At 49.5% G+C, this 27,108-nt stretch overlaps 1 protein-coding gene across 1 annotated transcript in view; it reads left to right on the top strand.

The window, feature by feature from the left end:
• Nucleotides 1–2,526: 2,526 nt before the first annotated feature.
• The window catches only part of FAM20A (FAM20A golgi associated secretory pathway pseudokinase), a 31,386-nt gene continuing 6,804 nt past the window's right edge, over nucleotides 2,527–27,108 (top strand). The window contains exons 1-4 of the mRNA XM_045836631.1: nucleotides 2,527–3,546; nucleotides 24,516–24,700; nucleotides 25,454–25,504; nucleotides 26,924–27,002. Of these exons, the coding sequence (XP_045692587.1) occupies nucleotides 3,143–3,546; nucleotides 24,516–24,700; nucleotides 25,454–25,504; nucleotides 26,924–27,002 (719 nt within the window). The 5' untranslated portion in view covers nucleotides 2,527–3,142. The remainder of the gene's footprint in view (nucleotides 3,547–24,515; nucleotides 24,701–25,453; nucleotides 25,505–26,923; nucleotides 27,003–27,108) is intronic.

Below are 27,108 nucleotides of genomic sequence, written 5' to 3' on the forward strand. Positions count from 1 at the left end.
GAAATAGGAGAGAGCTTTTGGTTAAGGGCACATCTGTGAAAATATAAAGCACTTGGGGAAGTACAGGAAGTATTATGGGGAGGACACTGGGGGGTCATTTAAAGGATGTGTGGGAGATGAGGCTGGAAAAGCAGACAAAAGCCAAACCATGGAAAGTCACATCAGGAGTGACTAATCCAGAGGCAATGAGAAGTTATGATGACTTTTCAGCCCTGAGAACATCGTGGTGGTACCTGAATGCTGCGAAGGTCACCCCGGCAAGACTTCCGATTATATGAGAACACAGGGTGGGCACTGAAGTGGACCATTTTGAAAACACATGAAAGCCTGCGTGCCACAGATCCTTAATCAGCTCAGTGACCTACCTGGTATTTTTTCTTAATTGTCTCATAGGTACAGAGAAGTTTTTTGTTTCTCTAACAACCATAAAAGATGCTGGTAGGCAGGAGACATGTTGTATGTGAGACCAGTTAGGAACCTCTTCGCAAGAGTCCAAGAAAGAAATGGGGCTCTGGGGACATTCAAGAGCAAAAGGGGGACAAATTTGCAACGGGAGGCTTGAAGCAGAATGATGGGTCCTAGGAAACAGCCGCCAGGAATAACCAGGGTGTGAACTGAGGGTGTGTACAGGAGCCCGGCAGAGAAGCCAGGAGCCAAGATGTGAGGAGTTGGAGCAGGGACCGAAGGGAAAGGCTCCTTTCTTGGGGGGAAAAGGAGAGATTTAAACAAACCTTGAGGAGCGTGGCATCTGACTGGCCCATCCCGCCTCTAGAATTTCCACTCTCCCACCCCAACCGCATTCACGCTTAATATCTGACTTCCACATACAGTTTTGCCCTTGACCTTTAGAAGGCAGGGAAAATGTGAGGAATATTTTTTTCCTGAATTGAGCCCAGATAATAGAGTCCACTCAGGAAGCATAACCCCAGGGATGGGGTGAATGGAAGTCACAAGACTTGTGATGGCTTCACATCCACGTCCTTTGCCAGCCTGGGAAAATGTAAGTCCGTTTACCACCTAGTTCAATACCTGACTCCCTCATTCATTGGCCAAGACGTGTCAGAAGCTGAAAAGATACTAAAGACCAGTTAAAATTTAATTCCAGATGACAAGAAGGAAGTGTTTCAAGAAACCCTGAAGATGCCCTTCACTATACCCAGCTGAATGGAGCAGCTGGCAAGCCTATCATCTTGGGCTTTTGCACTTGGACTTGGCAGTCAGGCCACGATGTGCTCCTGAAAAGGGTCCCTTCCTGGTATATTCCTTTCCCAGACTTTGCTGTTTTTGTTCCACTCATGAACAGTCTGTCCTACTGCTGTGTACTACAGAAACCAAGAAGTAAGCATATTTCTAGCAAACACATTTCACACTGTTCTGGGGCTGGCTGTTCTAAGCAAGTTATATACTTTAACTCATTGAAGCCACACAATAACCCTGTGGAGAAAGTTCTGTTGCTGTCTTCCTTTACAGATGAGGGGCTGGCGAAGGCCACAGGAATCCCTCACTGAACCCAAGGTGGGAAGAACTCTAGTCTGAATGCACCAGTGCAAGTGTGTCTGAGGGTCTTGCCTCCAGCCAGAGAAGGAGGGAAAAAGTGGGATTAACACGCATGGGAAGCTTCGCCACTTGGACAAGCAGCTCAAGGCAAAGATCTATTTTCCTGAACATTCAGGAAGGCGGGGCCACCAACGCGGTCAGACTGAGCCTTCCTTCTCCTACTGAGTCATCAAGGACAAGAGCAAGGAGTTGGGGGCTGGGCTCCCCCCTCCCCCTCCCTCTTTCTCAAAAGGAGAATGGGGTAGGGAGTAGAAGTTCCTGCACAGGAGACCAGGAGAGCCGACCATGTGTCCTCCAGTGATTCATTGGTGGGGACTACTTTCCCACCACGCTACATACAAAAGTTCAGAGTGGGGTCATCAAGGGGCCCTCCCTCCTTGGGTGGAGGAAAAATTTCCTCTTTGTGAAGCACAGGCCCAGTTGGAATCAAACTCTATACAGGCAGGAAATCACCAAGATTCTAGGTAAACTCGTGCCTTATTTGTAAAGGTCAAACTTTTTCATTCACTAAGTGGGTGTTTCCTCAGTGCCCATTTTGTGCTCCCACGTGACATGTGGTTGTTATGGATCTAGTGTGTGCCCTGTGGGAATAAACAGAGAAAAGACAAAAAACGCGCGCGCGCGCGCACACACACACACACACACACACACACACACACACCCCTGATCGATCTCACAGGAGAAAGGCTTTCGGAAGAGTCTTTGTTGTTTAAAAAAGAAGGAAGGGAGGAGGGAGGACGGAAGGAAAGAAGGAAAAGAAAAGAAAAAAGGAAATATCAAAGGTTTTTCACACACACCACTTGAGTCCCCCAAATGGTCTGGACTGAACCGTAGGGCAGGGAAAGCGGGAGGCCTGGGGTGAGGGGGATGGGCGCGAGGAGAGGATAGGGTGACAAGGTGGAAGGGCAGAGCCGGCTGAGGGATCGGAGTTGGCTGGCGAGCCGCGCCAGAGGCAGGTGCCAGCTGGGAGTGGGCGGAGGTGCGGGCGCCAGGCCAGGCGGGGGAGCCGGCACTACCTCTGCCTCTAGGAGTCGGGCGCGCAGACGAGCTCGCGGGAGGAGCTGGGGGCACGGGCGTCCCGCCGCCCGCAGAAGGAGCCCCGGGAACAGTCACAGCAGCTACGGGGTGGCAGCATCCTCTGAAGAGACACTCCAGGCTCCGCGGCTGTCTCGCTCCTCCCAAAGGCGAGCGCCGCCACCCGTACCCACGCTCCTGCCCGCTGGGGCCCCCCCGCCGCCCGTCCACTCTCGGGGACAGCCACACCAGCACCCCCGGCCCTTCACCTGCTGCGGGCTCCCGGGCGGGCAGGTACGGGGGGGAGAAGGTGCGCAACACAGGGACCCGGGAGACATCATCTCCTGTTCTCCACTACACGCAGGGCAGGGACGCCCACCGACACCTCGAGCCCCTGCACCGGGTCCCCAAGTTCAAGAGCGACACCCTTCAAAAGCGGAGCTATCCCGCGTGGTGAGCATTCCAGCCCTATTGACCGCAGTGACCTCGGCCGGCCCGCTGGAGTGCAGGCGGCCCTCCGCGCTCAAAGACCCCTTGGGTCCCCGGAGTCGCCCGCGCGCCCGGAGGGGCCATGCCCGGACTGCGCCGGGACCGCCTACTGACTCTACTGCTGCTGGGCGCATTGCTGTCGGCCGACCTCTACTTCCACCTCTGGCCCCAGGTGCAGCGCCAGCTGCGGCCCCGGGAGCGTCCGCGGGGCTGCCCGTGCGCCCGCCGCGCCTCCTCCCTGGACCTGAACTCCGCCGCAGCCGCCTCGGACCCCCACACGGCGGCGCACAACTTTTCCCGAGCCCGGCCGGGGACTGAGCAGGACCGCAGTGGCCGCAGTGGCCCGGGCTCCAAGCTGCAGGCCCTCTTCGCCCACCCGCTGTACAACGTCCCGGAGGAGCCCCCTGTCCTTGGACCTGAAGACGTGCTGCTAGCCAGCCCGGAGACGCTGCGGTATTACCGGAGGAAGGTGGCCCGCTGGAACAGGTAAGGACCCCACCCGCCAAGCAGGATAGCGCCTGTGCGGCCGGGCCTCCCTGCGCCCTCTTGCCCCCCGCCTGGCCCTGGCCCTGGCGGCTTCACCCAGCTCACAATCCCTGTCCCTGGGCTCGGAGTACGCTCCGCACCCAGACAACACCAGGGACCTCGGAGGTTCCCTGTTGTGGACCTCTGAGGTCAGCCCCAGTAGACAGAGCTCAGTGCAAGAAAAAGTTTCTATGGAGCAGCATCGCCAAGAAATCTTCCCAGCCTCTCCCCCTTGAGCTTCCTGTTCACTGCATAGTCCAACTTCTGTCCCTGGTCCATTTCCGCCCTCTTTTCTTTCTTTTGCCCTGATGCGGAAAGCCACTGTTGGACTTCGGCTTTCCAGAATGAGGTTTCCAAACACAGTAACTCTGGGGCTGGTTCGAATTCGGCACTCTGCTCTTTGGGCGGACCTGGGCGCCTTCCAGAAAGCAAGCCTACTCCCTGAAAACCCAGCTATTTCCCTTTACTTACTCCTGTGCCCCAGTGAGAGGTCAGCCCAGGGCAGAAAGGCAACCTTCAGTTCCCTGATAAGGTCACCGCTCTGTTTTATTTAAAACCTGATTTGTCCGTTTCTGTTGCGTGTTATGATGGGAAGGCAGTTTTAGTACCCTGGTGATTTGGGTCTACTAGGACCTGAGGCTTGATGCTTTCACAGAAGATAAAAATCTACCTGAGAGTTTTTAAAACCCAAGATAGCATGTAGAAGGAAAAGATACCAAACGTATTTAGGATACAGTTAAGAAGGATGTTTTCGTAAAAGGGCAAGGGGAAGGGCAGTGTTGGAGAAGACGAGATGGCCAGAGCTAAGATCCCCAGCTAATGGCAGAAAGCTGCTGTGTGAGTGAGGACTCTGTTTTGAAGTACGGACTTGTCTAAATGTCACTCACATCCAGAGTTCACTTTTGCACCACACCCATCAATTTTCTTAATACAAGAGATTTCAGAATGAGATGTCATCAGGGAAACAGTCCCTCCGGAGCACAGGAGACCATAAATCTGAGTGCTCGCCCAGTGTAACTGTTTGCTCATTATTCTGGAGCGCTGCGACTGCCTGGGGGAGACAAACCACCAGAAATTAAAAAGAGAGTTATTGGCTGACATCACTGTGGTGAATTTCAATTGCAACTCTATGGCTGATGACTTTCTATTAGGAAAAAAAAAAGTGGCTCTCAATTCCATCATTAATTGTGTGCAAAAAAAAAAAGGCAACTTGTGATTGCTTCTCAGACATTGATTGTCATTTCCAATGTTACCCTTATTGCATTCATAACACGGGGGTCTGGGTCAGTGAACTAGCACATTTGCCCTTAGAAAATTTGCCTGTTGCAGGTTTAAGAATGAGGGGCTCTGGGCAGAGTTGCTTGTTTTTGTGAGTGTAGATCAGCTTTCATTGCTGTGGCTTTAAACTTCCGCATGCTCTTTTGGTCCTGAAGGAAATCCCAGAGGAGTATTTTAGCAGAAAAGCAAAACTCTTTCTCAACCATCTGTCCAACAATCACTATCGAGCTTTGTTTCTACACTGGGATGTGTCACGAAAACATTTCCTGATCAGAAATTGTCTTGGTCATTTAGCCAAAGATCAATGGGGGAGGCCAGTGACCTTGCTGTGTTAAGAAGGAACAGAGCAGTTTGGCGTGGCTGGTTTAACGTGACAGTTGTGGTATTTAGTCATCACTTCCTTCTAATACTTGAGATCCAAGTGAGATCTGCGGGCCGTAGCCCTGAGACTGGACTCAGAGGCTGTATTGTAAACATCCACGGGATGCTACTAGTAGGCATGTGCATTGTTTCGTATAGCGAGCGAGATTACAAATGGAACGTGGAAGACTCATCAGCCAGCGTGAACCGGAGTCACCCTCGGAGCCCTGTTGGGAGAGACCGTCGCTCATTACCTGAGGCACTGATGAGGCCCACATGCCTGCTGTCACAGGCAGGGCCAGTGAAGGCTCCAGCTCTCAGTGTAGACAGATAATTAGAACGGACAGCAAAGGAAGACACAGTGAATGGCTTTGCTAATTGTTTATCTCTTGCACAAACTGTCCCTGTTTGTAGCCACAACACAGCCAGTATTTAAACACCAGGGATTGGTAGACATATGTGGAGGCTACCATGCCAATAATTACCTAACGTTAACTGCTCTCCAAAATAATCCTATCAGCAAACCGTCTGCCAAACCAAAAGAGGCGCAGGTAGTAAAATAAGCCAAATCAGCATTCTTCACCACTGGCAGGAGAGACCATTAGTCTGAGTGATTTTTTTTTTTTACCATCACTCTAATAAGTAATGGTATGAAGCTGAAAGTGGAAATTATCTTTCTGTAACTTCAGCTCATTACCAATGGGAGATAGGTAATGGCCCGTCTTTTTCCCCTGGTCATTCCTTATGGATTTCACACCGTGGAAGCTGGAGCTTATACAGTGTTTGGAATGTTTTGGGTACTCAGTCAATGTTTGCTCACTGGCTGTCAATAACTAGTGAGGTCAAAGTATAAAAGACACGTCGTGCGTGGGGTGGGCTAGCCACGTGCTGTCTCACACTCAGGCTCTCTGCCTTCGTCCTCAACCCGCTGGCCTTCCCTCCTTTCCTGTTTCCTCCTCACAGTGTAGCTAAATGTGGCACAATCCGGGTTAAAACATAATCAGGGGAAGTGTCTCTGTCAAGTCATCGGCCACTGATCACGGTGGGTGAGCCGGCACCAGGCTCCGTCACGCACAATGACACCTGTCTTGGATAGTGCAGAGGCGAGAGAGAGCACAGTGAGCAAGGGACACGCGGTTGTCACTGTTTCGGGCCATAAACCAGCCAGCCAGACCAAGCCTGTTCCTTTCAGAGTGCTGATGGGAGGCAGGGCCTGCCTGGAGCACAGGTAACCGTCCAGGTTGTTGCTATCCTTGCGTCTCAGAGGCTGACCTTTAGATTTCTTCCCTGCCCACAGGCTGCTTGAACCATAAGACATCCGTCCTTTGACGTATCAAAACCGGCCAGCTTGGCCAATTTTGCTCACATATCTTTGGTTGGCACCTCTGGATCCCTCAGGTCTTGACTGGCAAGGTCAAACCGGGTCACGCCTCACTGACGTAGAAACTCCAGCAGCTACAATACAAGCATGTGTTTCCTGCTCTCTGCTTTGTTTTCTTGACATCTTCCTCAGGGACCAGGAAAGTTGTATTTTCCTGCAATTACAAATCCAGCGTTTGTCACAAATGTCTGTGTTATGTGTCTGTTTTTCTTACCATCGGCAGCCCCTGACTTTCCCTCTGCTGCTATCTCCTTGCTCTCACTGAAAGAAAGTCTAACCCGGAGTCGGTCTTTCAAAATCTCAGCAAAGAGACTGGGCGGCTTTTCAAAAATGACAGTTGTTCACGGGGTGTACACTGGCCCAAGTTTCTCTCCGAGGGAGCTTTGAGAAGATCCGGAAGTGGAGGCAGATAGAAGAGAGGGGGGAGCAAGAGCCAGGAGGGAGGGAAAAACACCCAGCTGGAAATGGGAATTGTCTAGTGGAGGCATTTTTGAAAGAAGAGCTTCTTTGGAATGAAAAATGCAATCTTTTTATTCTCACCCCGTCATCCTCCCCTCAGCCCCATTTTCTTTTTCTTTTTTTTTTTTTTTTAATCTTTTCCCTGCTTATCTCATGCTGGCCCCAGACCATTCGGAACATAGATTTATTGGGAGCAGGCAGTTCAACCCACAGAGCGGATCAAAGCCCAGATGTTACTCAGGGGTCAGCCTTTCCCCAGGGTCAGCGGGGTCTTGGTCCATTGTCTGATTCTTCTGCCAGGGACACCAGGCTGAGGAAGGAAATGGCCTTCTTCAGTTTCAGATGGACCTCAACCACGACCTGTGTGTGGTTAGCAGAGGGAGTGGGAATTTCTCCTCCTCTTTCCCACTTCCCCCAGTCAGATCTTTATTGGCCGGTTTGGGAAACGCTGCTGTTTTAGTGGTTTCTGAGTCCCCGGACTTATAGCTGGAGGGAACGTCTTTACTCTTCTGAAAATCAAAGTCTCTGAGCAGATGGTCTCTGAGGCAGCCAGTCCAGAAGCCCCTTGTCCATCGTTCTGAAGCCCATCCTCACTGCCATCACCACAGCAAAACCACAGAGGGTATCATGCTGTTCACCCCAGAGGGACAGGCACTTCCTATTTCCAGATATATCGAAATGAAGCCCCTCAGCCAAGCCCTTCAGCTGTCCCATTGTTTCCAACCCCTTACCCTCTCCTTTCACCCCAGCCAGATTCTCATCAGTCCTGGGAACTCAACTGGCTAATTCTTTGCATACAAATCTCTACTTGAAACATACCAGAAATGTGCTAAGTACTTGACCTACACTGGCTAACTGGGCCTCACAACTGCCCTACAAGCAGGTGTGTGTGGTAGACAGCATTCCAAGTTGGTCTCCTGAGCATCCAATCAAATGCTGATCCAGATACTGCCACAAAGGGCAGCTGACCTGGAGGTGGGGGCATTATCCAGGCGTGCTTGGTCTGGTCACAGGAGCCCTTTAAAAGCAGAGTTTCCTCCTGCTGGCGGGAGAAGAGGAAGTGAAAGATTCAAAGTATGATAAAGATTTGCTGACTTGAAGACAGAAGGGGCACATTGGCAAGGGTGGTGAGCCAGGAAACAGGGACCTCAGTACTACAATGACAAGGAAATGAATTCTGCGAACAATAGAGATGAGCAGACTTCCACCCCCCCACCCCCAAGACTCCCGATGAAAACTCAACCCAGCTGACAGCTTCCCTTCAGCCTTCAGCCCTGCGCAGAGAACCTAGGCACATGAGAAGTTCTGACCCACAAACTCTGTGAGCTAATATGTGGGTGTTGTTTTAAGCCACTAGGTTTGCGGTGCGTTGTTACACAGCAATAGAAAACAAATACAGTACTGCTGTTTACTTCATTTTATAGAGAAAACTAGGGAGGAGGTTATATAATTGGCCTTCTAATGTCAGGCAGCAAGCAAACCACAGGCAGGCTTTGTACCCAGAGCGTCTGGCTCCAGAATCCATGCTCTAACCAGCGGCTCCACCACCAGGCATCCTCTGGTGTCCACAGGCCCTCACTTTTCCTCTTCTGGAAAGGCTTTTCCGACTACCTCCACCCCTCCCTGGTGGACGCACCCTCTCCATAAAATACCATATTGCTTTTTATGACCATGCACTGTCCAGCTTCATAGCAGCTGCCTGGAGCCTCAGGTGACAATAAATAGCCACTTGCTCCTCGCATGAAAAGCCCCCAGCTTGCATGTGGTCGTACTGACACATCTGTTTCGAGCCGTCCCACTGGGGAGAGACAAAGCAAGTATCTGTGGAACAAATAATTGGGAACAGATGACGTCAGGATTTGGGGCACAGGGGGTAGCTGTCAGCCCATGGTCTGTTATCTCCTATAGCAAAAGCCTTGCACAAAAACAATTCCTCTATAAAATCACCCCACCTGTAACTTGTCTATTGCTCCCTATGAACATGTGAGGCGAAACCACCTTCCTGAGACATTCTAAAATTTGGGTCTGGAGTTCTCTCCCCATTGCAGTAGTCTGAATAAAATCAATTTAAAAAAAAAAAAGGAAGAAGAAGAAGAATGCCCCAAAGGAAAGTTGAGAAGGTGCTGTTTGCCAACAAGAGGAAATTTCGTAGGCTTCCCTGGGCTTTCAGAAAAAGAGCAGCCAGAGGGCTTGTGTTGAAGAAAAGTGAGCAACACAAAGACCCTGACTTCACCAAAGCACTCCCTGCCCTGCCCGGGGGGCAGGTGCTGGCCTGTGTTTTCCTTGGGATTATTCATTAAGCTGGAGGCTTCTGCTGAAGCCAGCTTGCAGACGGCTGAAAGCCGAATGGGGAGAGCTTTCTAAAGAGCCACAGTGGTGGTGGAGCAGAAATCACCAGGCAGGGAGCGTCTGTGTACCTGTTATAACAAGCAGGCACACATGTAAGAATCTAATGAAAACCATAGAATGGGGTGCAGGGCGGGGGAGGGCTGTGGAGGTTCAGTCCTTTCCGTGGCCTGTCACCCAGCAGGATGTCCTGTGGTGGAAATGTGAAATCAGGACAGAACTGAGTCGGAGTGCCTCGCAGTGGCTGGCAGCCCTCCCTAGAGCCTGACCTTGAGGCCAAGGCCTGGAGACAGCCAACAGAACTTGGCTTGAGCAAGAGGCAAAGTTAAGAGGCAGCAAATGGCCTATTTTATTGGGTTCACTAGTAATAAACCACATAAATTTGGGGAGCCACAGGAAATAGAAAATAGTAGAGTTCTGTAGTTCCCACAAAACCAGGAACCTGTAATAAAATTCAGCAAAAAATGGAAAGTAAAAGAGAAACCTTAGGGAGCTTTGGCACAGGGACACGTGGACGGAGAAGCTGGACTGTAAAATACAAGGTGACCTGGGAAGGGATGGGATTTTCAAAAACTTGGGCAAGGTTGATGGGTTATAAAAGAGCTCTCCTGGCAGAAAAAAAAAATCAGCAGTTTAGCCTGGGAAGTCAAATGCAACTCTCCTGTAAGAAACTTGCCTTCAGCAGTCAATGCCTGGGTCAAGTTCAGGGTGTCATGAGTCAATATAATGATGATGCGGACCAAAATGGAGTCCACAGGGAGAGACAAAGGGTCTCTCCTGGCCAGTTCAAGTGTCCCATGGGGGTCTCAGTTTCACTCAAATGGGATTTTCATATCTCTGGCTCACTTTCTTCCGTGGCTGAATAGTTACAAATCCCATAGGGAAGGTGTATTTGTCTGCACACCCAACTCAGCTCGTTTTTTTCACTGAGTTAAGAATTATGAAAGCCCTGGTTGGCGTAGCCCAGTGGATTGAATGTGGGCTGCAAACCAAAGTGTTGCAGGTTCGATTCCCAGTCAGGGTACATGCCTGGGTTGCAGTCCATGACCCCCAGCAACCGCACATTGATGTTTCTCTCTCTTTGTCTATCTCCCTCCCTTCCCTCTCTAAAAATAAATACATTTTTTAAAAAAGAATTATGCACAACCAGTAGCTGCTTATTTACACATTCTGTGCTCCTCTGAGCATTTAGAGATACTAGACAAAGTCAGATTGACGAACCACTATCCCATAAGCAACTCAAGCCCCGATGTTTCATTGTAGGGTTGTTTTTTTAAATGGGGACATTGGATCTCACTTAATTCAAGTAATGAGGTCTATATTTTCCTTAAATTTTGCTCTCTGTGCATATGTTTATTCTCATTATTTTTGCAAAGCATTGTCTACATCATCAGGATAGTTTGGTTTCATGTGACAAAACCCAACTCAAACTAACATAAGCAGGAAGGAAATGTAGAGACTCAAGAAACCAACACTCAGTCAGGGCAGCTGTCTCTACTCTCCTCCACAGTTTATCTGTCTGTCTTAATCCCTCCTATGGTTCCAAATACCAGCAGCCCTGGGACCAAGGCGATCAAAGGGCTTCTCCAATTTCCCGGAAGAAAGACCCTTTACAAAGATGCTGATAGGCCATGTGTGGGAACACAGCCGGGCTATAGAAGGCTATGATTGGCCCGGCTTTGAAGTGGATCAGTAATCACTGACACCAGGGAAGTGCAGGCATTAGAAGCTCACCATTCAGTTCTCCACTCAGCCACGTGGATCAGTGTGGGGAACAGCAGTTTCCCCAAAACCTGGGTGGGTGCCCAGAACTGCTGTGACCTGCTTGGAAGCTTTTCAACTTATAGCCTGCCACAGTATCTGACTCCAATAGCTACTGTTCTGGAGTTTTAATAAGACCTTTTAAAAACAAGTTCATTCATAACGAATTTCTAAAGTGTAGATTTTTAAAACCAACCATTTAGATTTTTATCCTATTGGGGGCTTTCTCTTAAATCAACTTTACTCCCTCTGTGAGAGTCTAAAGAAGACAGTAACGTAAACCCAGGTCATTCACGGGCTCACCTCACGTCTCTTTCTCCTGAAACGAGATGACTCTTGGAGCCCAGAGGCCTACGTTCCAATCCCGAGGGCAGCACTTTCCTTCTTGCGGACCCTGTTTCTCCTTTTGAAATTAAGAGGGAGACTCCATGGCCCCTGAAGCCTTCTAATGCTCTGTTTTTCAAGCTGTGCACGTCTTCAACCGGAATTTCTTTTCAGAGGCTGTCGGAGTGGAAATAGGGGACATTTTCCAAGTGTGCTTCGTGGACTCACAGGGTTCTGGGAGGCACTTCGTGGGTTGTGCAAATGGCTGATTACATTTCATCCTGAAAAAGTGTACCTTCAGGCAGTTCTGATGAGAACACTCTCTCTGGGTTGTGATATGCACGTGGTAGCACATTGAGCCTGCCACGCGTATCGTGTGGGGACAGATGGCTTCTCCTCCTTCTGCCTTTGTTCAATTGAGGATTATCCTGGGATGGCAAGGTGAGCTGTTAAAAACCATCTCCAGCCCCAGCCACTGATGTGTGCTGGTCAGGATTGCGTACACTCTGCTACCAAAATAATGTGCAGGAATTAATTGGGTGCAAAAACAAGACTCTTCCTGTGTTCCCTGACCCCTAGTTTTGAATACTTGAGTTCAAAATCCTGTTATCTCTCTTGTTCTTACTGATTAGCTTTTTAAAATAATTTTGCATATTTGGTCATCTAAATTTGATTTGTAGACATAATTTAAAAATTGTACTATTTTACACACATTGGGGATTCTGTGTAGGATTTCTTTTGAAAAGAAGGTTCTGCTTCTCCAAAAAGAAACCCCACTAATTTGGAATGTGTAGAAATAGAATAGGCTTCATGTGCCTACAACCCAAGTCCCCTTCTCCCGTGGCCCCCATCCCCAGCCGTTATCACCAACGAGAGTGTGGTGCACTCTCGGACAAGCACCAGCTCCCCGCCGCCATGGCTCTATCCATGCTTCTGGCCCCTTGCACACAAGAGAACATCTTTTAGACCCTGAGTACAGTTTACATTTTCTGCCTAACAAATCACTTCAAAACATAGTGACCTAAAACAAGAACCATTTACTTAGCTCACGATTCTGCAGGCCAGCAATTTGGGCTGGGCTCAGCTGAGTGGTTCTTCTGGTCTCTGATGGGCTCACTGAGGCATCTGTGGTCAGCTGCTGCCTGAGCTCTGCTGATCCAGGATGCACTCCCTCCCATGGGGTTCCATGTCCAGACCTTGACTGAGACTATGACCTCAGGTCCACATGGCCTCTCATCCCCCATTTGGCTAATCAGTCGTGTTCACATGGCGGCAGCAGGTTACAAAGAGAGAGTGGAAGTGTGCACAGCCCCTTGAGGTCCTAGCCAGAACCTCCTAAATGTCATTTCTGCCATGTTATTGACCAGAATAGATCAAAGCCATTTGGGGAGTTTCCGCTATTGTGGCTATGGAAGAGGTCTATACAACTTAGTACTATTCTATAAGCAAAGGCTCAGGGAGCTTCTGTATGTCGGTGAGTTGTTGGGCCGTGGACAGGCAGCTGTTAGTGGTAGGAGCCCTTCCCGTATGTCAATGAGAAAGAAATCTAATATACCCTTCACGGATCTAACAAAGCTGTGATGGACTGAATTGTGTTCCCACAAAATTTAAACATTGAAAGTGTAACCCACAGCACACCTCAGGATGTGCCTATATTTGGAGATAGGATTTTTAGAGAGGTAATTAAAATTAAATGAGGTCATAAGGGTGGTGTCCTTATAAGAAGAAGGAGAGACAACAGAGACGCGTATGCCGTCTGAGGACAGAGTGAGAAGGCAGCCATCTGCACGCCAAAGAGAGAGGCTTCAGTGCTGCCAATACCTTGATCTTGAACTTCCAGACTCCAATGCTATGAGAAACAAATGCCTGTCGTTTAAGCCACTCAGCCTGTGGTTTTTGTTATGGCAGCCTGAGCAGACTCACAGAGGCAAAACTGCCTCTGAAACAGGCCCCCTCCTCCCGGGGTGGTCCTCCCAGCTTCCGAAAGCCTCTGGCCTCCTCGTCAAGCCTCCTCCGCCTCCCTGACTCTCAGACAACACAGCCTCAGTCCGCTCCTGGGGCCGAGTGCTTAGCTCTTCATTTATTCTCTTTTTAGTCTGTTTATGGATAGACTTTTAGCTCCCCCTTCTTCCAGAGATGATTTTTGAGGTCAAAAGGTGAAAACTGGCTCTCTTGTCTCTCTTCACATTCCTCCTATAGTAGTCCAAATCTGGACCCTCGGGCCACTGTCCGGATAGGTCGTACTCAACCGCTAGGCCAGAGCAGTGACTCTGTGAGGTCAGGACGGGGTTGGGACTCAGTTAGCCCAGAGTGAACACAAGTGGTCTCTTGCAACATAGCATGAAAGCAGTTCCGAGGGCAGGAAGTGATTGTATTTCAACCAGAAGGGAAATGAGTCTGGGTTGGGAAATCAGCCCATTTGGCAAAATTGCACTGTCATCTTGGTATAGTCATGGCACCACCACCCTGACCTTCAAGGAGTTTCCATCAGTAGTCTAAATAAATCTTTGACAAAGCATCATGTTCTCAGCAGCCTCTGTGGAAAAGCAGAAAAGACCCAGGTTGGAAACTCTGGCTGTTAGTTCCTCCTTTTCACTCATTATGTGGTCACCTCCGCTGTGTGGACCTTCATTTCCTCCCCTGTGGATCTGAGGGATGATCTATTCACAGGGCTGGAGGGGACTCCAGTAAGATAACACATGGAAAGAATCCCCCAAGGACATCTGTAATGAGCTCTACACAAACACAAGTTATTAATCACATTAAATAAAAAGACGCATCCTACATTAAATAAGTACCACGAGGCTGTGGCAGAGGCACCAAATTCCACGTGTCCCAGCACGCCGCTGCAGGGCGGGGCCACGTGACTAGCTCTAGTCAAGGGTGTGTATTGAAGTGACCTACCTCACTTCCTGGCCAAAGCATTTAAGAGCCGGTACTCAACCAGTGTCTTCCTTTTCTTGCCCTGATGACTGTGAAGGCCACACTCTGGGAGTCTGGCGTGTCCATCAAGCTGGATCCCTGAGTCACTCAGCAGAATCCCCACTGACCTTCGTTTGACAGATAGCACGAATGAGAGAAGACTTGGTTGTGTTAAGCCACTAAGATTTCAGGATTAAATTGTTACTCTAGCAGGACCTGACTTCACTCCACAAACTCAAGTGATGTGAAAGAAACATCACATTGATTATTTTTTCTAAAATTAAACCAAGTGGCACTTAACCCCCTTTTCTGTGAGGCAGGGTGGAAATTCAATCTCATTCGTCACCGGAGCTCCTTCCCCCAAATTCCCTAGTGCTGGGGGGATGTCTTTAGGGTGTTAGGTAGAAAAACAACCCAAGAGGACCCTCTCTCCGCATTCCATCACCTGGCCTCATGCAGGGGGTGGCGTTGTTGTTTCCATGCCAACCTCAGGCTCAGGATTAGGGTTATTTGCACAATAAACAGCCACTGCCCGCCACCCTGGCTCACCTCCAGGACAGACACACGACCCTCAACCACCTTTCCGCTCCTAACCTTGGAGGATCTGCTTGCTTCCCCCAAAGTCTGAGCTTCTATAGCCGCATCCTACTGTCTGTCAAACCCCTGTCTAGCATGTTGGCTTTCCACGAATAAAAAAACAAAGCCAAAGAAGGAGCAGGGTACCCCGTCTAAACATCTGCTCGGTGTGGGATCATAAACACCCTCTGAGGCAGCAAGACACAGACACCTGCTACCTTCTTAGCACAGGGGTTTGTGAAATTCCATAAGAACAAAACAGCCATTAATGTCTCAGTAAATCATCCCGCCCCGTGGCTGACTGCTCAGGCTGAGGAGGAAAACGGGCCAAGATCTGCAATCATTCAGTTTGTAAATCAGAGGGGGAAATCATGCCATGCAAATTAGCAGTAACTCACAGGCCAAGGACCTGAAAGAATTTAATCTGCGGGTGGGCCACCAGGAAATGGGCCTAAAAACCATGAAAATATGTGCCCCAGCCCAACCCCCTGTCGCAACCCCATGCACTCCGATCCCTCTACACGCAGATCTCCTTCAAATGTGCATACCTGCATGACAGGCAGCAAGGCAAAGTTCAAGCGCTTCTAAAAATATGTATATTCTGGTAAACCCTTGATTATTAAGGGACCCTTGGCGGGATTTGTAAAGCTCCTCCTTATCCACCCTGAGTGCTGCTGTTTTCTACACTCGGGAAAATGGTATGTCAGAAAGAGGACACATATTCGCCAGTGTCATTTGCTGACAGAGTATGTGTGTATGTGTGGTGTGTGTGCAATATGTATGTATGTGTGCGGCGTGTGTGTGTATATGTGTGGTGTGTGTAATGTGTGTGCATGTGTGATGTGTGTGGTGTGGTGTAATGTGGGCATGTGCACATGTGAAACATGTTTATCTTGATGCTCACAGTTGGAGAATTGAAAAGAACCAAAATTATGACATTAAGTGGATCGATATCACATTATTTGCAATTAACACATGTTTGCATTTTATCAATATGCTTGTCAGGTTGGTCTGATGACAAGCGAGTGTGACGCACATTTGTTGTTTTAAACAGTTAAGCCGCCTTTCCAGTTTTTGCTGCGCTGAAGGTAGAGAAAGCTTAGGAGGCCCGAGGAGGGCTCTCGTGCTATCTATGGAAACCATTAAGTTGCAGAGTCCAGAATCCATCATAGCCATTTCCAGGTCACTCTCAGAGCAATAAGTGCTTTATTCGCTCATCAGTCTCAGGTTTCTCAGCTTCAGCACTACTGACACCTGGGCCAGATACCTTTCTGTTGCGCTGGGCTCTCCCTTGCATTGGAGGATGTTCAACAGCATCGCTGAGCACTCCCTGCATTGACTATGACACAAAATTGTCTCTCAATACTGTGACCCCTGAGGGGCGAAGCTGCCCCAACTTGAGAACCTCTGGTCTACACTAGCGAGGCAGCTGTCCTGGGAGGGGAAACAATTTGCAGCCCTGGGACCCGTACTCTGTGGATCCTCACACCAGCGCTCAGTTGAGGGGACTCTCAGTCCAGTGTTAATGTTTGGTGTTTCCCAAAAGTACTGCGTGCGACGCAGAATCTAAGGTACACCCACAAGTGCTATGGAAAGGAAGCTGACAAATGCTCTCTGACTGTGGGACTTCTCAGAGCCCTTACTGCCATTATGTAACTGTGACTCTCCAAGAGGGCCTGTGATTTGCAGCTCTTTCCAAATTTATGTGCGTGCAACCAGCGATGTTCGTTAGTCATTTCTTGTGCTCAGCTCTATGCCCCGGAATAGAATCTGGGCAACTTGGCCCAGCTAGGAGGCATCTGCTAGTGCCCTGCCTTGACTCTGGGGATCCCTTCGGCCAGGGATCATTCTTGCCTTCTTCTTCAGGGTGTCCATTCCACTCACATCTTCAGCAATTGGTCTGGAAGTTGTTTTGGAGATAGAGAAGCAGGTGTCTCACTGAGATCATAGTCCCAGGTCCTGGAATGTCCCTCCCAGCTTGCGATGGGCATCCAGTTCATTCTGTTAGGTCATCCAGAATGAACCAAGTCTGCAAAAGGCAAGTGTAGCCACTTTGCTAAGACCATGAAAAGAAATGATCACATTTTGGGTCACTTTATCCCCAGGTCCCCAGCTGCACATAGCTAACGTCTTCTGTGATACCCTCCAAGTGTCTGACCGCTGTCTACGGTAGAGCTCTCCCTGCCAGGAGTGAGCATCCTGGTTGCATTTCTGGGCTGTCAGGTCCCTCTCCCTGGGGTGGGGGCGAGGGAATGGAACCTGGGAAGTCAGAGGGGAGCCTCGGCCCAGAGCTGCAGTGTGAGGAGGCAGAGGGTGACTCTATTTCTATCTGGGGAAGTGAAATGAGGAGCAATTAGGGAACTCACTGTGATGTCTGCCAGATGGCTTCAGCTCTGGCTCCCTAACGTTGCCTCACAGCTGCCATGGGCTGCCCTCAGCCTCCAGGGCACAGATGTAAAAATGGATGAGGAGGCAGATGAACAGAAAGGGACGACATCGGAGACATGCCCTTTGAGCTCATGGGATAGAGTGGCAGGGAGACTTCGTCAGCATTCTGTGGCCTGTTCATGATGAGCCACAGGATTCTGACGGTGAGTGAACCAGTCTGTGAAGGTGCATTTGGGGGAGAGCTGGCCGTTCCACAGAAGTATGTAGTGAGCGCATGCCACCAGCAGGAGCTCAGGGCTTGGTGTCAGAAATCAAGTCCATCCGAATGGTGAACAGAAAAGGCATTTCCAAAAGCCCATATCCTTGTCGGCCTCAGTCACGTCCACGCAGGGCTGCTGTTCTGACGTCCTCATACTCAGGCACTAGCTAGGAGAACCAAGAAGGTCCAGGAGATAAAGCCTCTGACTTCCCTAAAATAAAGGGCCTGAAAGTGGCATATGGGGGACTCGGTAGGCATTTCCAGGTTGTGAAATGCATGATTCACAGGCATATTTCCCATGAAACTGCGAACGCTTCAGCCCAGGGTCTCTGCCTGCCCTGCGGGTGCAGAGTGCTGTCGGGTGGGGAGGGAAGCTGGCGGGGAGCGTAGGCGGGGTATTTCCACAGGAGTATGAAATCTTGGAAGAGAGTGACCGAAATCTTCAAGGCACTAGTAACTTGTTGACATCTTCTCTCAGTCTAAATAGTCATTCTCATGCCTAATTTTGTATTTGTAGTTTTGTACTTTGTTTCTGTAAAATGGTCTCCCCAACTGCTTAAGCAACAGTCCCCTACTAACCCTTCTTGGTCACAGGAGGGAGAAGACATCACAGAGGAGGAACTTTCCAGACTCATCGCCACCGTGATAAAAACGACTCCGAGAAATATTCCTTCTGAAATGAATGTCAAGAGAAAGACTATAAAAACAGACAGGTGGCTCGAACAGATGTACAGATTTCATTCAAGAGCCCATTCCCACAGAAGTTTACTATAATGCACTTTAAATTTTCTCTAGAACAGAGTGCTTTCAGACCAGTGCTGTAAGTTCCAGTGACTAGGCTCATGGGGACCCGGTCCTCCTGGAACCCTCTGAGTCCAGCTGCCCCACTTCCTTGCCAGGCTTACCTGTAGCACCTGGCTGATTAACACTGCACCCCAGTGGCTCTGCCCTCGGGATCCCAGAAGGGACTGGGGCACAGGTTGTCCCCCTCCACACACTCTCAGCTCCCCACATCCCAGGAAGAAAACCCAGGCCCCCACTCAGCCCACCAGGAGCAGCTGAAGTGCCCAGCTCCAGGCTCCTCACCCCGCCCCAGGCCAGCAGATGCTCCCAAGGCCAGGCCTGCCTGAACATTCAAAGGACAGTTCGTGCTTAGTTTGTGCATGGAGAGACCGCAGACAAGCTTCAGCAGGATTCCAGGTCCCATTCCTGGATGATCCCGGACATTGCAGACAGGCCAAGGCACAGCAGTGGTGGCGTCTAACACAGCAGCATGACGTAGGTGTTGTGCCCTTGCTTCTGGGGTGTTCCAGAGGGATTTGCTCTGGCATGAAAAACTGGTTGTTTCTGGTTACCCACTGAAAACCTATCCTCCACCGGGTCTCTGGTCTTCATAAACACTAATAATGCAGAGAGCCACCATTATTGGACACCCGCTCTGCGGCTGGATGTTACTACACTTAATTCCTACAACACAATGAGGCAGCTGTCAGTATCCCCATTTTCCACAATAGGTAAACTGAGGCTCAGAGGGGTTAAAGTACTTCTCTGAAGGCCATGCCCTGTCCTCGGTCTTCTCATCTGCAAATTGGGCATAAGCGTGTGTATCAGGTGCGGTGGCTGGCAGGTCATATGAGATCGTGTGTGTGGCAATGGCACCTGGCCCCAGCCCCAAGGTCGTTCTGGGAAGAGGCAGGACAGGCCTTGGTGACACAAAAGTCTGTGTCCATTTCTACTGCTGCACTTCTGATTAGTTCCCGCTCAGCTTCTCAATGCTTATTCGTGTCTGCTCACCTCATTCAGCAGGAGTGGAATTTTGTCATTGTCATCGCTGTCACACAAACAGGTCTTGCCTTCTGCTTTTGTGCTGTTTATTCTTTATTTGGGAGAGGCAGTAAGTGCTCCTGCTGGAGATGGGGGCGTTCAAGATGGCCCTTGAAGGAGTCCCGCAGGTGAGGACTGCGGTCACGTGCACTGAAGACTTAGAAACAGCCTAAGAAAAAGAGTGGGGTTGTCCAGAAGATGAACAAATGAACTAAGAACTCTAATTCAGTCTGGACATGAAGCAAGGGGCTCAGAAGGCCCTGAGTGATAACAGCAGTTATTGAAAAAGCGTCGATCCTATTGACTCACAGGGGATTAGGAAGTGGTTTTGTTTGTTTATGGGAAAATTTTTTTAATAATTGTGACATGGGAACAAACTTCAGGGTCCTGACTGGAACCCAAGGGGCAGGTGTGATGGCCGGGCTCCGTCGCCGCCTTGGCGTGTGGGCTGTGCAGGGTGGGGGGTGACGCCGCCACTCCAAACCAGTGCAGTGTGAAACGCAGCAGAAGGGGGAAGGATGCTGGGACACCCTTCCTTCCCTCTCCCACCCTCTCCCCAGGTAGTGACCGGCTCTGGGAAGGGCCGAATAGCACACCAGAGAGCCGCATGTCTGCACCTAACAGTAGACATGGGACGCTTAAAGAGCACTTGGTTCTTATCCAGAAGGGACACCCAGTTTGCCACACTTGTTTTTTTATTTGGATGCTGTAACCCCAGCTGCTGCAGTAGCTGGAACCCATGGACTACCAGCTCCACTTAAGGAAACTCCACCCCTCCCCACCCTCTTCCCCAGAATAATTGTTTCTCTTTCTCCTGATTTTCTGTGTTGTCCCAGTTCAGGATGACGAACTTAGCTCGGGACTGTGCATTCCTTCCATCAGACTCCCCAGAGAGTCCAGCAATCACAGAGCTTTAGCCTGGAAGTAGCCTTGGGAACTAGAGCCTGGCAGACTGTTTTTTTCAAATAAAAAGACGTGTTAATATTGTTTGTCTTTTAATCTGGCAGGAGGCCTATTGACCTGGTCAACCATTTGCCCTTTCCCTGGATTTTCATAAAGCCCTAGGTCTGAAGCACTTTAAAATGTGTCACTTGAAATAATTATGTCAATAATTCAAACCTCCCCCCACCCCCAGTGGGAAGACCATAGGGGCCAAGTCGATATTCAGCACTTCCCATGCCCCTCCACTAGGGGCAGTGCAGGGTAAAAAACACCCTCCACCCCTGAGGGTCTGGATTCTTGGACTTGGAGCCTGAGGTGACCAAGTGAAATTTTCTTTGAGAATTAGGGTTTTATCTTAAAAATGATCACGTATTTTGCTTTCTTCCCCATAACATGTCTGTTTAATAGAAAGGTAATTTTAAAAACTGTCGACCAATAAGAAAATCAAACACCCCAGGTATATCGGCCAAGTTTGGTTTGTTGTCTGCTCCATCCCAGACCTCGGCGGGGTGGGGGGACTGGGGGGGGTGGTGTCCCAGTGTGAGAAGTGAGGATGTACAGGGACACCCAAGCCCTGTCGCCATCGTCGGCTTTACCCAGCCAGAGGGCATCACGCTCGTTTCCCTTCTGTCTAGTCAGGTGGCTTCCGTCTTGCCCTCAACCATGCATTTATTCAGCCTTGCTCTCTAATCCTCAGATACACCTGCCCTGGCCTGCCTCTCCTAGCGCTCAGATTGTCCCCTGTCCACGAGCACCCTCCACATCTCCTCCTCCCTGCAGACACCACCCACAGAACCCAGCTGAAGTCCACCTTCTTCCACTGTGGTCTTCTTCTGCCTGTCTTGTCATAGAACTATCTTTCCTTTCTCAAACACGTTAAGGTGTTTTCGTCCAAACCACAGGTCTAGCCATCGATTTACAACTGCCTTATATGTTGCTCTGATCATGTCAGAGACGTGCAACTTGTCTCCCAAGCTAGACTCCACGTCACTCAATGGCAGCGACATTGCTTTTTACTCTTTTCTTTTTCCCCTGGTGGAAACGGCTCCTGGGCGGGACAAACAGTAAGTGGATAATTAATTCTTCTTTTCCTATATAGCACATTAATTAGTCTAACTCGGCTTCTAGCTCTACTTAAGGATCCATACCTTCTATTTTTTCATTCTCACAAGTTAGCTTTGCTCCCCTATCTCCTGACTCCTTAGTTCAGAAAATATTGGGAAATAGAAGATACAGACATTTTCATTCCAGTCAAGATGGCAGTGTAGGCAGACATGGCTCACCTCTTCACACAACCACATCAAAATTACAACTAAAATATAGAACAGCCATCACTCAGAACCATCAGAAATCGAGTTTAATGGAAGTCTGACAACTACAGAATTAAAGAAACCACATCCATTCAGACTGGTAGGAAAGGCACAGACGTGGAACAGGCTGGTCCTTCACCCATGTGTGGTAGATAAAAATTCAAGAGGGATACCTCAGGAGCAAGGAGTCCCAGCCCTACACTGGGCCCCCCAACCCAGAGTTCCACTGCCAGGAACATAAGTCCCCACAACTTTTGGTAGCAAACCAGCGGGGATTGAATCAGTGGAAGAAACTTCTGGAGCCCCAAGCAGTTCCTCTTAAAGAACCCACACATGGACTCACCTACCCAGACTCACTCCCTCTGAGCTCCAGCACTGGGGTAGCAGCTTGAAAGGCATCAGTGGTATACAGGGTGAAACTGAAGAGTCGGACATCAAGGCAAACAGAGGCCATTGTCCCTTTCCTAAACCCTCCCCACACAGAGCCGCCTTGCTGGTGCCATATCTGAGACTCTATCAAACTGGCTAACACTGACCTGACTTGGAGATCCCCAGAGACTCCACCCCACCCAACTTATGGGCCCACCCAAGCTGCTCTTCCATATGAATGGCTGGTCTCGGGCTCCCACTTCACAACTTCTTAAATCCTTTCTAACAAGCAACAGCTGACCTCAGTGAGTCCCTGGCCCAGCACTAGCAGCAGTCAGCCCAGATTCACAGCTTGGCTTCACGTGGGAACCTCCAAGCCCAGCACAAGTAGCAGCCATCTCAGATTGCTTTATAGCTCAGGCCGGGTGGCCCTGGGCAAAACACAGGTGGGGGCTGACCTTGGCCTGCACCACCTGGGAACCCCAAGGCCAGTGTACCCAGTTGACAGCTACAGACCATGACAGAGCACCACGAACCCACAGCTGATCCTCCACAGAGGGCAGATGTTGGTGGTCAGTGGTTACATCCAACCCTTGCAGCTGACTGGCCTGGGTAAATCCCTCCCATTGACCTGCCAACAGCAACCAAGGCTCAACTACAAGAGGAGGATGTACTCAGCCCACACAAAGGTCACACCTTGAGTACCCAGCTTGGGTGATAGGGGAGGCTGTTCTACTGGACCCTACAGGGCACGTACTACATTAGGACACACTACCAACACATAGAGTCATAGCAGCTCTACCTAATACATAGAAACAAACACAGGAAGGATGCCAAAGTGAGGAGACAAAGAAACATGGCCCAAATGAAAGAACAGATCAAAATGCCAGAAAAAGAGGTAAAAAAAAATGGAGATAAGCAATCTATCAGATGCAGAATTCAAAACACTGGTTATAAGGATGCTTAAGGAACTTAGTGAGGACCTCAACAGCATAAAAGAGATCCAGTCAGAAATGAAGGATACACTCATTGAAATAAAGAGTAATTTACAGGGAAACAACATCAGAGTGGATGAAGTCAAGAATCAGATCAATGATATGGAACATAAGGAAGTAAAAAACAACCCATCAGAATGACAAGAAGAAAAGAGAATCCAAAAACAATGAGGATAGTGTATGCAGCCTCTGGGACAACTTCAAGAGGTCCAACATTTACACCATAGAGGTGCCAGAAGGAAAAGAGAAAGAGCAAGAAATTGGAAATCTATTTGAAAAAATAATGAAAGGAAATGTCCCTAACTTGGTGAAGGAAATAGACATACAAGTCCAGGAAGCACAGAAAGTCCCAAACAAGATGGATGCAAAGAGGCCCACTCCAAGACACATTATAATTAAAATGCTAAAGGTTAAAGATAAAGAGAGAACCTTAAAAGCAGCAAGAGGAAAGAAGTTAGTTACCTACAAGGAAGTTCCCATAAGACTGTCAGCTGATTTCTCAAAAGAAACTTTGCTAGAAGGGATTGGCAAGAAATATTTAAAGTCATGAAAAGCACGGAACTACAGCCAAGATCGCTCTACCCAGGAAACACCATTTAGAATTGAAGGGCAGATAAAGGGCTCCCCAGACAAGAAAACTAAAGGATTTCACCATCACCAAACCATTATTATATGAAATGTTAGAGATTTATGTAAGAAAAGAAGATCAAAACTATGAACAATAAAATGGCAAAAAAAATACAACTCTATCAACAATTGAATCTAAAAAACAAACTAAGCCATCAAGAACAGAGACAGAATCATGGATACAGAGAGCATTTTGATGGTTGTCAGATAGGAGGTGGATGTAGGGGAATGGTGAAGAGGTGAGGGGATTAAGAAGTACAAATAGGTAGTTACAGAACAGCAATGGGGATGTAAAGTACTGTACAGGAAATGGAGTAGCCAAGGAGCTTATATGCATGACCCATGGACCTGAACAATGGTGTGAGGATTGCCTGAGGGAATGGGGATGCTGGGTGGAGGGTGGGGGGGCGAAATCCAGACAACTGTAATAGCATAATCAATAAAATATAATTTTTTGAAAAGATAGAGACTTTTCTAATGGGAAAATGCACAAAGACACTCAGGATCACTTCCTGAGATCCCAGATTATATGAGGTCCCTAATTCTACTTTTAAACATCTGCCCTTTTCCTGCACAATATTTGTCACAATTTGTATTAGGTATTTTGTATTGTGTATGGTATTGGATTAATTGTTAGCTTGTTCACTGCCTAGATTGTAAGCTCTCCGAGGGCCATGTAGCTGTTTTGCCACACACAGTAGGTGCTTAATGCTCTTGTTGAATGAATGAGTCCAGACAAGGTATCTTGGCAGGTCTTTGCATTCATGTTCCTCCAGTTAAAAAAATAGAAACCTCTCCTGCTCTTTCAGACGACACAAGATATACAGACAGCAGCTGAACCTTACTTCCCTGGACCCCCCGCTGCAGTTCCGACCCGAGGCCAGCTGGGTCCAGTTCCACCTGGGAATCAACCGCCACGGGCTGTACCCCCGGTCCAGTCCCGTCGTCAGCAAACTCCTCCAGGACATGAGCCACCTTCCCACTATCAGTGCAGGTGAGGTCCCCCAGGATCACACAGGATGGATTGGCTGTCCCCTGAAAGGCTGGGTAAACCACCTGGGCTCTGGGGTGAAATAGTAAAGGGTTGACTCTGACTCCTGATAAAGGAAAAGAAAAGGAAAAGAAACAGGAAGGGAAGGGAAAGAGAGAGAAAGGGAGAAAGGAAGGGAGGAAGAAAGAACTATAGACGTTGACCGCTTCCCTTTGAAAGAGTTCTGACAACCACAGTCTTATCACAGCCCATAAGGAGATGTCCATCCACATAAGGCAAGGTGATCACCAGCATCTCACAAGTGCTTTTTTCAGCCAGGCAACTGTCTTACACAGTGAGCTTATGGCGTGCACATTATCGTTGCCACTTTACTGATGGGAAAACGGAGACTCGGAGGTTAAACAACTTGGCCAAGGCCAGTAGTGGACCTGGGATTCAAACACAGGCCTGCCGTCTCCCAGTCTGTGCAGTCAAGCACTGTGACAGTCTAAGCGACAGAGAAACAGCCAGCATCAGGCTCCCAACCAGGTGCTGCTGGAGTGTCCACTGAAGGGCTAGTGAGCCTGGGACCTGAGATGAAGCAAGGCGAGAGATGGCAGCCAGCCAAGGCTCCAGGAGCCCCCCTATTGAATGGGCAAGGAAGGGCCCCAGGTTGCCTCACAGGGCCCCTCTAATGCCTGGGCCAGAATCCAGGGCCCCAGGTTGTTGGCCCTGCTAGACACAGCTGAACGTTCTTACTGCCCGTCTCCTCCACAGATTACAGCCAGGACGAGAAAGCCTTGCTTGGGGCGTGTGACTGCACCCAGAGTAAGTGATGTGGCCCTGGCTCCACCCAGCCCTTCACGACCACAGCTGTGTGAGCCCTGGACCTGACAGCAATGGGAAGGGCCCATCGGCCCCTCCATGGGGGTCCTGGTTGGGAGTTGCAGGGACATGACTCTCTCTGCCTAATCTCCGAGAAGTCAGCATTTCTCCCCACCCACCCACACCACAGAAAAGTCCCTGCTGCTCCATGGGTGGTCTGGGCAGCATCCTTGCATCATTGAGGAGCTTGTTAGAAATACAAACTCTCAGCCCCCCTCTGATTTTCTGAATCAGATTCTGATGTTAACAAAGTCCTCAAGGGAGTAGACTGCACTTGCAGATTCAAGAAGCAGTTGTACAAGTAGTTGTATTCAAGCAGTAATTGAAACACCAGTTGAGGACAGTGGTTCTCAGGCCCTGCAACGTTTCAGAGTCTCCTGGCGAGTCTACAAAGTGCAAAGGCTGGCCTCCACCCCAGGTTTCGGTTCAGTTGCAAAGGGAGGGGTCTGGGCATCAGCCTCTTAAACCGTTCCTAGTGGTTCTAATGCAGCCGAGGTTGACACCCCCTCTCTGGGGTCAATGATTAATAGAATCAAATGCAGGTGTGAAATGCAGCACTGCCCCCTCCTAGGGTGTCATGAAGGAGGCACAGTTGTGCCCGGGCACCACACAGCCCCCAGAGTGGCCAGGCCAGACCTCGGCCTCGAGGCCCCCAGACCAGTCACCACCGGCCATGAGTAGCCTCATCCACTCACCTCAGTGGACCGAACACACACCAGACATTTCTCTGTGTGTCATGACGTGTTAAAGGTTTGAAAGACAGAGGTTTATCACCTTTTGCCATTTTATAGAACATAGAGGTGAGTGAGACATTGTTGTGACCCTCACAGGGCTCCCAGTGGTGCTGGGACAGGGTGGGCCATTGAGGTGCCCGGGACACGACAGGTCAGGAGGCAACTCGCACTGGTCAGGGTCATGTGAGGGCATCTTAGGTGCCTTGTGCCCCCAGCCCTGTCCCAGCCCAGATGTGCAGTCTTACAGAGGAAGATATACAGACAAACTAGTCTAATAATGCAAGATAGCAGACGGCGTACTCAGAAGCTACAAGGTGCCAGTGAAGTGCAAAGAGGAAGGAGTCAGTTCTTCGAGAAACATTCTCTGGGGTTTTCTGTGAGTGCCTGTCTGGGCAAAACCCATACTGTCGGCCCTGTTCCCATAGCAGCAGGAAAGCTATTGCCTTGACCTCCTGGGCACACTCCCCTCCACCCAATGGGATGGAATTTACCCTGCAGGCCTCAAAAAGCAAATTCCAGTCTTTAGAAAAAACAGATGAAATTGGTTGGGTTTATTGAATGACCAAAGGGTCAGGGCCCTGAACTTTGCCCCGGAAGCGTGGTTAATTCCCCCTTGTCCCCCTGACAGTTGTGAAACCCAGTGGGGTCCACCTCAAGCTGGTTCTGAGGTTCTCAGACTTCGGGAAGGCCATGTTCAAACCCATGAGGTAAGTGACTGCCTTCCTTGCCTCAGGTCCAGCCTGGGCAGCCCTGGGGGAGTTTTGGTCCAAAACCAGTGAGTGATGAGGAGAGGCAGGTCCAGCCCAGGCTGGG

The sequence above is a fragment of the Phyllostomus hastatus genome, unplaced genomic scaffold (genome assembly GCF_019186645.2).
Source record: "Phyllostomus hastatus isolate PE091 unplaced genomic scaffold, TTU_PhHast_1.1 phas_contig_210, whole genome shotgun sequence".
NCBI classification, from domain to species: domain Eukaryota; kingdom Metazoa; phylum Chordata; class Mammalia; order Chiroptera; family Phyllostomidae; genus Phyllostomus; species Phyllostomus hastatus.